Source organism: Hippocampus bargibanti, linkage group LG02, assembly GCF_051943395.1.
Source record: "Hippocampus bargibanti isolate YZ-2025 linkage group LG02, ASM5194339v1, whole genome shotgun sequence".
NCBI lineage: Eukaryota > Metazoa > Chordata > Actinopteri > Syngnathiformes > Syngnathidae > Hippocampus > Hippocampus bargibanti.
Genome location: NC_142735.1, coordinates 2,797,643 through 2,813,797, shown reverse-complemented (window position 1 = coordinate 2,813,797; position 16,155 = coordinate 2,797,643). Strand labels below are relative to the sequence as shown.

Here is a 16,155-nt window from a genome sequence, read left to right as displayed (position 1 = left end):
AATTGCGTCGGTCGCAAATTGCAAAACAAAATCAACATAACATATTTTTCTTTCATAAGTACTCTCATCAGACGACACAAGAAATCAGACAAGATTGCCATATCGAAGACAATTTCATTTTATTAATAGAAGAAATACCAGCAGGGATTCAAACAAAGCAGCCCCCGTGAAAATGAGGACATATGTGTCAGTTTTTTTAAAATATGAATATTGGCAGAAAACCTTCAATGCTCTCTGAACAATACGTTCAATTAGCTGCTGTTAAAATGACAAAGGCGACTGCCGTCACAATACCTGATGATGTCAAGGCTCGACGATATTACTGCAAGATGTTCCCAGGGGAGCCCTCGCAATATGGCTCACACGGTGGTGAAAAACATTCATCATTTATTTCACGGTTCTCACCGTTCCCGCAGTGTTATTTTTACATCGATGCATCAGTGACATTTTGCTAATTCGCTCGGGGGAACGTTTTTTGTGTGGATGTGACTCCAAACATTCACCTATAGTTGATGCATGAATGGGGACAATTTGTGCAATTTAACATTTCACTCAAGTCTGGGACATTTGAAGTGGAAATATGCATAAAGACTGAATGATAGAGAATAGACAGAATAGAAGTTATCCTATTTAAAAGTTTCAAGGTTAGTTGGCCGCCAAACACAAGGCCCACAATGGAAGTACAGAAAATCTGGGGTCAGTCTTAGGTGAACAGACACAGCCTGTTCAACTGTTATCTTCATATAGGAAATGTGGCCTTGGACTAATTTACGATTTGTTAAACTCCTTCACCGGAAGAGGTCATTAGCCAGGTTACAAATACAGGTGAAATCCGACTTACGACCGAGTTCCGTTCCGACCAAACGGTCGTAAGTCAAAATGGTCGTAAATCGAAATCCGTTCAAAATGTTGAATCGAGATTCGGAGGCTAAATGACATGCAAACTCGCCCCCTCTGGTGCCATCACATGGTCGGTTGCTGTGTGAGAGTGAGATGCTGGCTGCCTGGCCAAAATTGTCCTATGCTTTGCTGGCATGCTAGCGCGTTGCGATGTTAGGCGAAGAATTACAATTTAAAAAAAAATAGGGTCTGGAGGTCATGGTCGTAAGTACGGGTGGTCATAAGTCGGATGTGACCTGTATATCAGTTCATGGAAAGGACAACCAATTAAAATGTCTATGTTCTGTTGTTTTATAGTTGTTGGTGATTGGGACGTCTATGGGTGTGGTATTCAATTCAAGACTATGTAAATAGCTTGGCAGAGGGCTGCAGAAGTTGGGCGTCGGTCATGAATGGCTGCGTCCCCTGCCAGCAGTAAAAGACAATCTTTCTGTGTTCCAGCCTTTGTTCAGTGTCCGACCGAATATCTCTGACACTGAACCACGGGGGAAAGTCTGAAAGAGCAATGCTAAAATATTTATGATAGTGATACCTTGGCTTACGAACTTAATTGGTTCCCAGACAGAGTGTAAGGCGAAAAGTGTGTCTTCCAAAAATTAATTTCCCATAGGAAACCATTAAAATGAGAATAATCCGTTCCCAGGTCCCCATAAAACATAATTTTGTACTTTCTAATTTTCTAAGCCTTAAAACTACACAAAATATACCTTATTTTATGTATAATAAATGTGCTATGGTATTATAATTAAAGAAATAAACTGTACTGTATAATCAAGTCGTTTTATTTACCTTTGTGATGGTCGTTGATGGCTTGATGGAATGGAGTGGCCGTTTCATCAGCATTAAACACTTGATGAGGAACGTAACCTTCTTTTTTCATCTTGAGGAATGATCCCTTGTAGGTGCTTTCTCTGTGATAATTTTATCTAGTTCCTCATCAATTGTGTTCTGTTTAGCTGGGTTGATAGCTTTTTGCATCAAGTGTACCGATGGCTTGTGCGGGTTGTTTGTGGAGCCTGAGTGATGGGATATTTTAACTTTGCAGTCTACACTCTGGCTTTGAACTATCAAAGTTGAAACTCTCTCACTGTCATCTCCCTGTCTCTTTAATGTTTAAACCACCTCCCCTCACTGCTGCGTTCTCCAATCACGTGGCTTTAACCAAAGACTGGTGGCGGGAAATAGAGGACCAAAACAAGCCGGCTACCGTTTTGTTGTTAGAAGAACGGGCTCATTCGCGAACGACACATCACTCGGTCCGTGTGTATCCCGAAAAAAGTTTGTATGCCAAGGTAAAATGTTCATAAATTTAACGTTCGTAAACCGAAAAGTTCGAAAGCCAAGGGGTTCGTAAACCAAGGTATCACTGTATTATTATTATTCTTTTTTTTGTACAAAATCCAGTTAATTTAATCTAAAAAAAATCTTTTGGATGTAGCTATATAAAGTATCTTATAAAGGCATATGTACATCATCACGCGTCATGTCCTCTGTTTCCAGTGTGAAGAAAGATGTCAACAAAGCCCAAAGGATGCAAAAGCAAAGACAGGGAAGCGGATGTGAGCATGTTGCCTAGCAGATGTCTTAACGCGCACGTATGTGATATGCAAGGCCTTTTTTTTTTTACTCTTGGCTTTGGATTGAGGAAAGTGACATATAGAAGCTCTGGACGCCATCCAGTGTCTGTTCAGCTCCTCCTCAATTTGGCCGGAATAAAGGCTTTATTCAGATGATGAGAAGGACAAGTCGGAGGACGCCTCGGTGCTTGGATTGGGTGCGTAATGGGGGTAACATCCCTCCTTCCTGCCCTCCATTTTCCCTTCCTCAAATACCACACAGATTCGGGACTCTTGGGCCATCTGTGTGGTGATGGTGATGAAACTTGGAGATGGCAGCTTCTCTCAGCAGGAGCAGTTCCCACAGCCTTTCACACTGTTGAGGATCTCCTCCTGCAGTTTCTTCCTCTCCTCTTCCTTCTGGGAAAGACGCTCGGGCGCCGGCTGGCTGGAGCTCTTATTGCCGTTGAGGATTTTACTGTTCTGGGTGTTCCACAGGTCGGCATACATGCTGCCCGCGGTGCTCAGGAGCGTTTCGTGGTTGCCACGCTCTTTCACCTTACCCTGTTCCGGCAGGAAAAAAAAACGACAATAAGTTTGCCAAGGTCTAAATGGTTTGAACTCATTTACTGCCAGACAAGTGCAAAAATGTGGCCACTCCAATGCCGGGGTTTTTGTCATTGTCACTTGAATTCCAGGACCCACAGAATATTGAGTTTTAGGACAACATAAACATTCAATGCAGAGTAAGAAACCTCAGACTCTCTTCTTTAATCAGAAAAAAAAAGAGTTAATTCCTAAATGATATGGGTCTGGAATTAAATGTCCAAAATACAACCTAAATGTATCGATGAGAAGGTTTCTTCAGCCGTCATCTGTACAAATGTGAAGGTTTCGGACGTTTCGACTCCTATCCAAGAGGCTTCGTCAGCGAACTAAAGTCTGACTGGTCGTATCGACCCTATTTATATATCCCTAATGTCCAACCATGGCGGCGCCGGACACAGCTATGATAGGTCCCTACTCTCAGGTTGGGGGGAGCAGAGGACCACTCCCTGTGGCCCCACTGATTGTTCCTACATTCCTGACTAACGACTGGCCCATTTCCCCCACTCCCACCGGTATCACCTCATCAGCATTACGAATGTTGCCTAACCTGTTTTGCCGAAGCAGGCTATTGTATGAACGATAACGATTCCGGCGCCGCCATGGTTGGACATTAGGGATATATAAATAGGGCCGATACGACCAGTCAGACTTTAGTTCGCTGACGAAGCCTCTTGGATAGGAGGCGAAACGTCCGAAACCTTCAAATTTGTACAGATGACGGCTGAAGAAATCTTCCGACTGAGAGCTTACACAGACGAACCTAAATGTATGTACAGACGCTCCCCTACTTACGCGCATTCGAGTTACGAACAACGGTACATACGACCATTTATGTAGTAACCTATGTAGTATTCTACCCAGTTGTACATGTACATATATTTGTAGAGCATATATTTTATTAAATGTTTATTTTTCAGTACAAAGCAATACAGGTTACTTATACAAACCATAAACATACTTATTTAAGCCTTACAGGACAACCGACACCATTTTTTGTTTCCTAACTGACATCAGAAAAACGTTGTATAGCATCTAAAATACCCAAAACGTGCACGCTGATATTTCTAGTCAAATGCAAAACAGCAATAAAAGTGAATTAACGTGTCCCAAAACTACTTCAAAATGACCTCGGGATGGCGAGTTTCAGAAGGTCCCGCCCCCATGTTCGTGACATCACGCCAAGACGTCTTGCCTTGCTCGAGAATCAAAACAATGGCTTCAGATTTGGAGAAGATGCTTTCCTGTTACTCATCCAGTTATGAATCTGATTCAAATACTGTAATTCTGAAGAGGAAAGCATCAATGTTTGCAATCGATTAAAGAAGTCCTCCCATATCAATTCGAGCCGTCAATGACTCCAATGCAGCGTCCCAGAAAATGCACAAGATGGCGCTACAAGCTCCGTTGGAAATGGGCTGATTTGTCTGCTGGAAATTTGTGTCTTGGTGCAACACACAACGATTCACCATCGCGTTCTTTATGCGTTGTCCTTCTAATTTCGCCATCAACACAAAGTTTTCAGACCAAACAAAGTACCCAAAATGCATTGTGTGTCGCTTTCTCGATCAGTGATGATACCTACCGTGACGTCACGTACGGACTCGTCACCAACTCAAAAACAAGACTTCCTGAATATTCAGCTCGAGTCTTCAAACGTAAAATATAGCTATATGCGGTGGAATCTTTGTAAAATACGCTCAGTAGAAGCCATTTGAAGTGATTTTACAAATTATGGACACAACTTGTCCAAAGGTGTCGGTTGTCCTTTAAACATACAGTCCATACAAAATATAGCACTGAAGCAACGTGTGAACAAATTCACATTACAAACAACCGTTGGGAAGGTACAGTAAAGTCTCGTTATATCGATATCGGATATATCGATAGTCCGGTTATATCGATATTTTTTCCGACTTCCGAGAATATCGATATAACGAGACTTTACTGTATCTCGTTCGTAAATTGGGGAGCGTCTGTACATACATATTAGTTTATATTGCGCTTTAACAACAGCAGAACCTGGAACCAAGTGCTAACATGGAAAATATTGCCAGAGGTCTAATCAACACTTTATCTGCACCGAAACAAGAAAAACACATTTGGGAATGGCGCTCTACGTCATATTTTCAATTCCCGAATAAATTCGTGAATGGCAGTGAATGAGTTGAAAAACACAAATTATATATATATATATACATACACACAGTAAAGTCTCGTTGTATCGATATTCTCGGGAGTCCGAAAAAATATCGATATAACCGGGACTATCGATATATCCAACCCTGCGCGTAATTTTCTCCTTGCGTTCATAGAAATAGTATCGTAATAAGTGGTACTATCGATATAACCGATATCGAGACTTTACTATATATATATATATATATATCTCTATCGCAAAAGTAGCACAGTAAGTAGAATTTTAAGAATAATCTCTTCATGACCACCAATACTCATCACACTGTACTTGCACAGTCCCCCCCCCCCCCGCCCCCTGAACAACTGTTGTATTTCTTGCACAAAAACACTGACTCAGAAAGACACACACACACACACACACACACACACACACACACACACACACACACACACACACACACACACACACACACACACACACACACACACACACACACACACACTTGCAGGCCTCCCACGCAGTCCAACACAAAATGAAGGCCCCCTCCAGCATGATCTTTAGTGAGCCGAAGACGAGCATGCTACCGCCGTTGTGCTTTTAATGAGCACACCGGGCGGTACTCTGGTGGCGACACCTGCAAACTCCACGAGCGACATCACACACAAATACACGCCGCCTCGCCACGACCCTCTGATCCCCGCCATCTGACACTGGAAACACGGAAGCACACACATCCTCACCGGGAGCCCTTCAAAAAGAGCCTCTTATTTCCTCCGCAATGGGAGCGCTGATGGAAAATGTCACTTGACTGCTGACACGTCTAACATTGATGCTCTTTTAAGACCGCAAGTGACTCCAAGGACAGTCTTTACATATCGTAGTGTTTTCTTTTCTCTCCTGACTATTTCCATAACACACCAGTGAATACGCCATCGACTGCATCAGAAAAACTCATTATTTGTGTGTACAGTGAACACTATGTGTCGCGCGGGGTAGCCACACGATGACAATCCTGGATAAAGGGAGACCATTTTAAAAATACACCACTCACATTTTTAACTTAAAATACACGTTTATGCCATTCCCAAGACTCTGCTCACACCCTCTAGATGTCAAAGAAACATGTGAGGCAGAATGTCACTTTTCGGAAAAAAAAAAAAATCTGCTAAGGTCCCTTTACAGTCATGGGATATTTTTTTCTGTGGGAGAGCAGCGGCAGCTACACGCGGCAGCATTCACTCAACCCGGAATAACTCAAATAGATAGAAATCTAGCTAGCTAGCAAATCGATAGCTAATACATAGCTAATAGATAGCTAGATAGACAACTAAGAGATAGATAGCTAAATAGATAGCTAGTGAGATAGCTAATAGATAGCTAGCTAGGTAGCCAGCCAGATAGCCAGCCAGCCAGATAGCTAGCTAGATAGCTATCCAGCCAGATAGGCGAGATAGCCAGGCAGCTACATGCGCCAGCATTCACTCAACCCGGAATAACTAAAATAGATAGAAAGCTAGCTAGCTAGCAAATAGATAGCGAATACATAGCTAATAGCTAGCTAGCAATATAGCTAATAGATAGAAAATAAATAGCTAGCTAAGTAGCCAGCCAGATAACCAGCCAGCCAGATAGCTAGCCAGCCAGATAGGCCAGATAGCGAGGCAGCTACATGTGCCAGCATTCACTCAACCCGGAATAACTAAAATAGATAGAAAGCTAGCTAGCAAATAGATAGCGAATACATAGCTAATAGATAGCTAAGAGATAGGTAGCGAGATAGCTAATAGATAGAAAAGAGATAGCTAGCTAGGTAGCCAGCCAGATAGATAGATAGCCAGCCAGATAGCTAGATAGATAGCCAGCCAGATAGCCAGCTAGATAGATAGATAGCTGGATAGCTAGATATCTAATAGAAGGAAAATAATTATATTTGGTTCAATGAGTATCACCAACATTTTGGGGTTGAACATGGCCTGACGACAACAGTATAACGTGGTAGACTGTAAAGTATCCTTGAGAGATTTGAAAGGCGCTTATAATGTAATGTCTTATTATTATTATTATTATTATTATTATTATTATTATTATTATTATTAGAGGTCTTTGAGACGATCACCATGCCTGAGAAAAACACTCCCTTTTGAGAAAAAAAAACAATACTGTGATTTCTGGAGTATTGCAAACACCATGTTTACATAATGTCGCCAAACCCAAGATGGAGCCTGCGTTTTTGCACAAACAAAAATGTTGACATGAAAATCTAACATCACTCCATGGAATTGAATTTTAAGAGTCTGAAATAAAGTGTTAAATTCTAAACACTGACAGTGATAATCAACAAAAGGTCAATTGAGTGCAGATCATCATGCAAAATGTGCTAATTGGACTAGCCATTAATAACTAGCGCACACAGTGTTTCCCAGCAATTTACGATTGACTGATTTTCTTCGGTTATATATCCAATAATAATCTCTGAAAAAGTCAGATACTTTGTGCTCAGTACCAAACCTTTCCGAAAATAAAATGATCGATCTGTCGCCATCTTGTGTTATCTCGTGTCAATGAACTAAGTTGACATGAACGAGGAGGAGCTTCGTTTATTTAGGTAACAAGCGTCAAATGCCAGTTCCCGCGAGGGGGTGGGAGGGCTTATCCTGCATGTATTACTGTAGATGTTTCCCTCCTCAAACACACCTGATTTTAATGATCAGCTCATCAGCGAGCTCTGCAGGAGCCCGATAACGATCCAGACCATTTGATGAGGGCAAACATCGAAAAACATGCAGGTTGGCCCCCTACCAGGATTGCAGTTTGTTAGCTGAGAGTTAGGCCCTATTCTGTGAGTCGTTGTCATCTTATGGAGGAAAGCGTCAATGACTCACAGCCCCGCAAATAACTTTGATATGACAAACTGTTTCCTAATGTGAAAAAGGAAAGGAAATGACGTGTAAAATGAAGGCTACGCACCTCGCTAAGCACAATAATCTCGTCGGCGTCGACAACGGTGGAAAGTCTGTGAGCGATGAACACCGAGGTTCTGTCTTTCACCATCTCCTTCATTGCGTTCAGGATGTTCTGCAAGAAGAACCGGCATCATTTTTTTTTTTTTTTTCAAGCGTTCTACTTCATATGAACTCATTCACTGCCAGACGATGTGCAAAAATGTGTACATTCCAGTGCCAGGGTTTTTGTCATTTTCACTCAATTTACAGGACCCACGGAACATTGCGTTTTAGGACTACATATACATTCAATGCAGCGTAAGAAATCTTAGACTCTCCTTTCATTAGAAAAAAAGAGTTAATTCCTAAATTATATGGGTGTGTAGTTATATGAGCTTGAAATGAGGGCGGCTGTCCAAAAACACAAGGCAATACAGATGCTCTCCAACATTGGAGTTACAAACAATGGTACATACGATCATTTTTGTAGTAACATATGAAGTATTATTTCCAGTTGTTAGAGTTAATTCCTCATTTACATAGATCTGGATTTATCTAAGCTTGAAATGGGGGTGGCTGTACAACATGCAAATGCTGCCCCCACGTGGGAGCACACCAAGGGTAACCAATTAGCGCTCGAGGCTATGCTGAAGTGTTGCCAACGAGTTCAGGGCCCGATCCGCCGAGCTCGTTTACGATTGGTTGTGTAGAGTATGTGGGCGGGAAGGAAGTCCCACTTCCCAGTTGGCGCTCCAGGAGGCCGCGATGCATAACAAAAATGGCTGCTGGCACGTCATTAAGTAATGACGTGCCAGCAGCTTCAGTAATGGCTAACTGAAGGCCCAAGGATATATATCGTCATCCTACAGTAGGTATGAATTTATTGAACGACTGTTAGAGAGTCTGTGTCGAACAATTGACTTCACTTCAACTTGTCAAACTTCAACTTGTCAAGAATTCTTCAGCCCGGACCATCACCAGAACCTCATCCTTTCACCACATCACCCCCGTCCATCAAGAGCTGCAGTGGCTCCAGGTCAAATATATAATCAACTTTAAAATTCTTCTTTATTCATTTAAAGGACAACCGACGACTCTGGACAAGTTGTGTCCATAATTTGTAAAATGGCTTCTACTGAGCGTATTTTACAAAAATTCCACCGCATATAGCTATATTTTACGTTTTAAGACTCGCGCTGAATATTCCGGAAATGTTGTTTTTGAGTTGGTGACGAGTCCGTACGTGACGTCACTGAAGGAACGCCCCTGACCGAAAAAAAAGGACACGTGGTAGCAGTCCTTCCATCACGTCAATGCATTTTGCTGTGCTTGTTTGGTCTGAAAACGTCATGTTGCACCAAAAAGAGCCAGAAGAGGGCGACCAAGCTCAATATAAGGAATTTATCAGCCTGTGGAAACGGGCCTCTTTTTGGTGATACATTTCCCCCCAATGTTGCCTCAAAATGGCACGGAATAAATTCTTTAAATTTGTTTTGTTAAATATGAATGCCTGCACCTCCTCGGTGATGGAGTCCAGAGATGATGTGGCCTCGTCATACAGGAGAATGGGCGGATTCTTCAGTATTGCACGGGCGATAGCCACACGCTGCTTCTCCCCGCCTGAAACGAAACAATGGGCCGCCAATAAACAAAGCAAACAGACCTTCGGTGGGTCGGTTATGAAATGATGAGCGAAAGGCCTCCTCCTGTCCTCATCGGGTAATCACCTCAAGCAGAGAGAAAATGCACCGCGGCAAAAATTCTGCATGACAGGTAAAAGGGGGGGGGGGAGCTTTTATTTAATTGCGAAGAAAAACCAGCAGGAGACTTTGGGCTCTGTGTCTGACTCAGCCTTTGGTACATACAAGCTGTGTGTGGCCTTTTGAATGCAAGCAGCTTTTAGAGACATTATAAAACGGTGCCAGCGGTAGGGAATGTCAGAGAAGGAACTTTGAAACACATGCTGCCACCGGCTTAATGATAACTTGGCAAAGTATATTCGGTGTTACGATTCTTGACAAGTGGAAATGGCTTGACGATCAAATATGGAACATGAAGGGTTTAATTTGATACATGGCCACGTGATGGGGTTGAGGTCAGAACTTTTAAGTTCCTCCAGACCAAAATTAAGAATGTCTTAAAGGACAACCGACAAGTTGTATCCATAATTTGTAGAATCACTTCAAATGACTTCTATTGAGCGTATTTTACAAAGATTCCACTGCATATAGCTATATTTTACGTTTAAGACCCGCGCTGAATATTCAGGAAGTCTTCTTTTCGAGTTGTCACGTCAAGAACGCCTCTGACTGAAAAAGCGACACACAATGCATTTTGGGTACTTTGTTTGGTTTGAAAACTTCGTGTTGATGGCGAAATTAGAAGGAAAATACATAAATAACGCGATGGTGAATCGTCGTGTGTTGCACCAAGACGACTATTTGATACTAGTTGACACAAATTCCCAGCATAGAAATCAGCCCATTTCCAACGGAGCTTGGACGCCATCTTGTGCATTGTCTGGGACGCTACATTGGAGTCCTGACGGCTCGGATTGATACGGGAGGACTTCTTTAATCGATTTCAAACATTTATGCCTTCCTCTGATTAATTCCTCACAGGAGCTCGGTCGCCATTTTCTGCCTCTTTTTTGGAGATACATTTCCCCCCAATGTTGCCTCAAAATGGCACGAAATAAATTCTTGTTTGTCAAAAGGCTCCCAGAAAGAAAAGGAAAAAATACTGCACTCACACATTGTAAATAGTACATCCACCTTATGTCGAGTCAATACAGTTAGATATATCAAATATTCTTTTTTATATTTTTTATTATATTATTTTTATTATTATTATTATTATTATTATTACAGTAAAGTCTCGTTATATCGATATCGGATATATCGATAGTCCCGGTTATATCGATACTATTTCTATGCACGCACGGAGAAAATTACATGCAAGCAGGGTCGGATATATCGATAGTCCCGGTTATATCGATATTTTTTCGGACTCCCTTGAATATCGATATAACGAGACTTTACTGTATTTATTTATATTTCTTTATATTCTTTTTTATATTTTCAACAGTAGCCAAAATGGAACTGTATAGTGCCACTTAGCAGTTTTTTGACGACGATACTAGTGCAGCGTGTTCTACCGGAAACAAATTCCTTGTGTGTTCTACATACTTGGCAATAAAGATGATTCTGATTCTGATTTCATAGTGTATTGTTATACCTTGCACGATGTGCAGTTCTTTTTATGAAACATTGTGCAGTAATTTTCTTTTGTGCATTGAATACTTTGTTGTATCTTTTTACCCCCCACCCCTTTCAATTTTGCTGCTGTAGACTGCAAATTTCCCCATTGTGGTACTAGTAAAGGCTTTCTGATTCTTAAAAACAAAACAATTTATTGTCATTAATATTCAAAAGGAACAATTAGGTACGATCCAAGCCATGATTAATGAACTTTTTGAAGAATTGTGCCTTTCTCAGTAGGGGAGTCATGTTTGGCTCCCCTCTGTGCCTTCAAAAAAAAAAAAAAAAAAACAAGGGAGGGGAGGAAAACTGATATAATGAAAACGCAAAGTACAGAGTGCATACAGTTCATATATTTTAAACACAACAGTCATTAAAATGCAGCGAACCTGACAGCTTTAGGCCTCTCTCCCCGACCTGAGTGTCATAGCCGTGCGGCATCCTAAGGATGGCATCGTGGATGCCGGCAAGACGAGCCACTTGGTAAACATCCTCCGCTGTGGCGTTGATGTTCCCGTATTGCAGGTTGTAGAAGATGGTGTTGTGGAACAGAACAGCATCCTGACAACAGAGAGGAGGGGAAGGGGTAGAGGAGTGGGGGGGGAGAAAAAAAATGAAGCTTCAGAGAGAATACCGTTATTGCTGCAGTCACGGAAACAGAGTGCTGTCGTTACAAGGACAGAGGTAGGAGGCAGAAAGAGTAGTATGCGAATTAAGAAAAACAATATACCATCTGTTCGGATTATCCTGTGACTACATTGCAGGGAAAGCGAAATAGAATTTAACTCATTGAAATTGCTGTTGTTGAATATTAGCATGCACGAAAGAAATAAAACTGCCTTTCACAATTGAGCATAAAACTTAAAGGACAACCGACGCTTTCGGACAAGTTGTGTCCATAATTTGTAAAATCACTTCAAATGACTTCTTCTGAGCGTTTTTTTTACAAAGATTCCACGGCATATAGCTATATTTTACGTTTTATGACTCGCGCTGAATACTCAGGGAGTCTTGCTTTCGAGTTGGTGACTATTCCTGACGTGACGTCACATCTGGAACGCCCCTGAACGAGAAAGCGACACACAATGCATTTTGGGTACTTTGTTTGGTCTGAAAACTTCGTGTTGATGGCGAAATTAGAAGGAAAGCACTTAAATAACGCGATAGTGAATCGTTGTCTGTTGCACCAAAACTACTATTTGATACTAGTTGACACAAATTCCCAGCATACAAATCACCCCATTTCCAACGGAGCTTGGGCACCATCTTGTGCATTATCTGGGACGCTACATTGGTGTCATTGACGGCTCAAATTGATATGGGAGGACTTCTTTAATCGATTGCAAATATTTATGCTTTCCTCTTCAGAACTATTTACTGGATGAGTAACAAGAAAGCATATTTTCCAAATCTGAAGCCATTGTTTTGATTCTACAGCAAGGCGAAGACGTCCTACCGTGACGTCACAAACTTCTGAAACTTGCAATTTCCTGGGTCATTTTAAAGTAGTTTTGGGACACTAACTCATTTTTATTGGTGTTTTGCATTTGACTAAAAAAATCAACCTGTGTGTTTTGGGTATTTTAGATGCTATAAAACGTTTTTCTGATGTCAGTTAGGAAACGAAAAAATTGTGTCGGTTGTCCTTTAAGTGCAGTGGATGTGGCTCAATCATGTTGTCTTTCTAGTATTGAATCACAGACCTGCGGTACGACCCCTAAAGCCTTCCTCAAGCTCTCAAGGCTGACGTCTTTGATATTCTGCCCGCCGATGTATATGTTCCCCCGCTGGGGCTCATAGAAGCGGAACAGCAATCGCACTACCGTGCTCTTCCTGAAAGCAGAGATTGGACCAATCATCGAGCAGCGGCGGCGGCATTCTTACACTCACAGTCATGTCAGCAGGTGGAGACTGTCAGCAAATGCAATTGTCAGTAATCGCTAAAGGATTGAGCGTTTGCATTGCCGGACGGATATTTACCCGGAGCCGCTGCCGCCAACTATGGCTACTTTCTTCCCGGCAGGTACCTCGAAGGTCACCCCATTAAGGACCTTCTGGCCTTCCAGGTATTCAAAATACACATCCTCGAAGCGAATCGTGGACTCTTGCGGTGTGATGCTTAAAGGTGGCGCGAGATCCTTTTCCTAGCAACAAAAAAAAAAACAAAGTTGAGTGATGCATACCTGCCAATTTTTGAAACCAGAAGCCGAGTAATACACCGAGGTCCAGGCCAAATGATTTTTAATATAACAGCGACCGTGAAACCTCATCTTCCGAACGCTTTAGTTTACGAACTTTTCGGCTTCCGAACATTAAATTCGGGAGAATATAATCTTGGCGTAGAAACTAGTTTTCGGCAAAGGAACCAAAACACACGGAGCGCCACCATGGCTGGCGGACTGATTTTCATCACCCCGTTCCTTGAGTGCAGACGTGGTTTGTTATCAAGAATACTTTTGCGATTATGGGACCGAAAAAGAACCCACCACAGGCTAGCGTTTAGCCGAAAAGGACACAAAACAAAATTACGGCTGAGCAGAAGAAGAAGGTCATCGAGAAACAAGAACGAGGTGTGTGTTTCTGTGATTTAGCTTCCCGCTAAGGTTGTTTCTGTGTAAAACCATAATTTTCATTAATAAACTGTAACCCAAATTTTACTCATAACGGTAAAGCCGCAGTTGTTGGCAGGTATGCTGATGGTGAAATTTAAAAAAAAGATAAAAATACACAACACAAAATACACAAGGTGATGCAAGGTGACTTCTTTTCAAACTGGATAGTAGCAGAGAAGAAAGAAACTGTAGAACATTTAAGTAGTACTGAATAACAAAAAAAAAGTCTGATTTTTCATCTTCACACGGCCCTGACTGATCAATACACATGAAAACCTACGGTACACAACGGGCTGAGCTCTCAGCATAGCGCCGAGATAAAGCCGAGGTCAGTAACCAATAAAGTGTTATCCTGGCGCAGAGACCGAAAGCCTCTTCTGCACAAACTAATAGCAAGATAATCACCCAAAACCCTGTAGCTCGGGCAGAAAGTATACCACTCATCATGGCTTCTTTTAAATTAAAAAGCCTTCCAAAATGTCAGGCCTGTTGGTAGCTAGGTTGTCAATACAACATAAAGGGGCAGCACAATGCCGTTCTGAAAAATGAATACAACCAACTCGCAGTCTATTGGAACAGACGGTTTCGAACTTTCACGCCACCCTACATGCAGAAAAGACTATTTATTTGTTGGGACTAGTTAAAGGACAACCGACGCCTCGAGATAAATTACACTCGTCACACAGTGAATTTTGGGTACTTTGTTTGGTCTGAAAACTTTGTGTTGATGGCGAAATTAGAAGGAAAACACATAAATAACGCGATGGCGAATCGTTGTGTTGCACCAAGACTACTACAGTAAAGTCTCGTTATATCGATATCGGATATATCGATAGTCCCGGTTATATCGATACTATTTCTATGCACGCACTGAGAAAATTACATGCAAACAGGGTCGGATATATCGATAGTCCCGGTTATATCGATATTTTTTCGGACTCCCTTGAGTATCGATATAACGAGACTTTACTGTATTTGATACTAGTTGACATAAATTCCCAGCAGACAAATCAGCCCATTTCCAACGTAGCTTGGGCGCCATCATGTGTATTTTCTGGGAGCTACATTGGAGTCCAGACGCCTCAAAATGACACGGAAGGACTTCTTTAATCGATTGCAAACATTTATGCTTTCCTCTTCAGAACTATTTGAATCATATTCATAACTGGATGAGTAACACGAAAGCATCTTCTCCGAATCTGAAGCCATTGTTTTGATTCGGGAGCAGCAAGACGTCCTGGCGTGACGTCACGAACAAGGGGGCGGGACATTCTGAAACTCGGCATCTCCGAGGTCATTTTGAAGTAGTTTTGGGACACTTTTATTGGTGTTTTGTATTTGATTAAAAATATCAGCCTGTGTGTTTTGGGTATTTTAGATGCTATAAAACGTTTTTCTGATGTCAGTTAGGAAACAAAAACATTGTGTCGGTTGTCCTTTAGAGCTGTGGGCTGGATTATGTTAAGTACATATGTTGAAAAGAATGCACTACGCGCTCAGTCAATAGCGGCCTGCTGGGTTGTGGTATTCACCGAGGGAATCACAAATGAGAGCAAGACTGATGAGTGGAAAAAAAGGGAAAAAAAATAAGAAGAAGAATCATTATTACTGCTGCAATTATTGTCTGGGCACCTGAATAGCGCCCAGAGTGTCAGGAAGCATACACACATTTGCACTTAAATGGACTGACTCGTCTAGTGCAAGATGGGGCTGTCAGGACATTTCATAACAATAACTGATTGCCACTTGGACAGGAGAAACAAAAGGGATGCCTGTTCAAATCAAATTTGCATCGATTGAGTCTCAAATAGCCAACATCCGACAATGTATTTCAAGTGTATCCGAAACGTGACAGATTTGCTGAAACATACCTGTCAAGCTTGGCTAATAGCTGCCCTTATAAATGATTACAATTCCCGTATAAAAGTTGTAGTACGCCGTATATTATGTGAAATGATAAAAAAACCGCTACCACAAGCGTAAATGCAGTTTACCACGAATGCACACATTATGCTTTCATAATCGACTGTACGCAGCGATAAAAAATATATACATATGATTACGTATGACTTTTGCTCCCCTTATTAATGTTTGCAATTCCCCTTTATTAAAGGACACTTTGAACCTCTCTTCTTTCAT

General features: G+C 41.7%; 1 protein-coding gene across 1 annotated transcript in view; it reads right to left on the bottom strand.

The window, feature by feature from the left end:
- Window positions 1-102: 102 nt before the first annotated feature.
- Window positions 103-16,155, bottom strand: part of abcb7 (ATP binding cassette subfamily B member 7) — a 40,852-nt gene continuing 24,799 nt past the window's right edge. Inside the window, exons 11-16 of the mRNA XM_089020526.1 lie at window positions 13,385-13,548; window positions 13,108-13,237; window positions 11,794-11,965; window positions 9,661-9,764; window positions 8,170-8,277; window positions 103-3,020 (exon numbers count right to left, since the gene is read on the bottom strand). Coding sequence (XP_088876652.1) covers window positions 2,802-3,020; window positions 8,170-8,277; window positions 9,661-9,764; window positions 11,794-11,965; window positions 13,108-13,237; window positions 13,385-13,548 — 897 coding nt within the window. The 3' untranslated portion in view covers window positions 103-2,801. The remainder of the gene's footprint in view (window positions 3,021-8,169; window positions 8,278-9,660; window positions 9,765-11,793; window positions 11,966-13,107; window positions 13,238-13,384; window positions 13,549-16,155) is intronic.